This window comes from Nematolebias whitei, chromosome 3, assembly GCF_014905685.2.
Source record: "Nematolebias whitei isolate Nwh7 chromosome 3, NemWhi1, whole genome shotgun sequence".
In the NCBI taxonomy this organism is placed as follows: domain Eukaryota; kingdom Metazoa; phylum Chordata; class Actinopteri; order Cyprinodontiformes; family Rivulidae; genus Nematolebias; species Nematolebias whitei.
In genome coordinates, this window is record NC_056500.1 from 2468480 (window position 1) to 2469075 (window position 596).

The 596-nt window shown below is 40.9% G+C and overlaps 1 protein-coding gene across 1 annotated transcript in view; it reads right to left on the reverse strand.

The window, feature by feature from the left end:
• Positions 1-596, reverse strand: part of pdzk1ip1 (PDZK1 interacting protein 1) — an 8256-nt gene that overhangs the window by 1075 nt on the left and 6585 nt on the right. Inside the window, exon 5 of the mRNA XM_037674431.1 lies at positions 253-330. Coding sequence (XP_037530359.1) covers positions 253-330 — 78 coding nt within the window. The remainder of the gene's footprint in view (positions 1-252; positions 331-596) is intronic.

Below are 596 nucleotides of genomic sequence, written 5' to 3' on the forward strand. Positions count from 1 at the left end.
CAGACTCTGAAACATTTGACTTCCTGTTTCTACCTGAGGACGTCCAGACTCTGAAATGTTTGACTTCCTCTTTCTACTTGAGGACATCCAGACTCTGAAACGTTTGACTTCCTGTTTCTAACTGAGGACATCCAGGTTCGAAAATGTTCAACTTCCTGTTTCTACCTGAGAAATCCAGGCTCTGAAACGTTGGACTTCCTGTTTCTATTTGAGGACATCCAGACTCTGAAACATTTGACTTTCTGTTTCTACCTGAGGACGTTCAGGCTCGTCTCGTACTCGTCACAGGGTTCGTAGTGGTTTTCGTTGTTAGACTGCACGCTGTTCGACCTGAAAACAAGTAAAACAAATGATTTTTGGTTCAAACTATATTTTTTACGTCGTTCTCGCTGGTTCTGGTGTTTCAGATTTGTCAAACTGATATTTTAAAGATAATTTTCTGTGTAAAGAAAAAAATCTGCTTCTTGTTTTTACCCAAGGACTTCCAGACTCTGAAACATTTGACTTCCTGTTTCTACCTGAGGACGTCCAGACTCTGAAACGTTTGATTTCCTGTTTCTACCTGAGGACGTCCAGGTTCAAACATTTGACTTCCT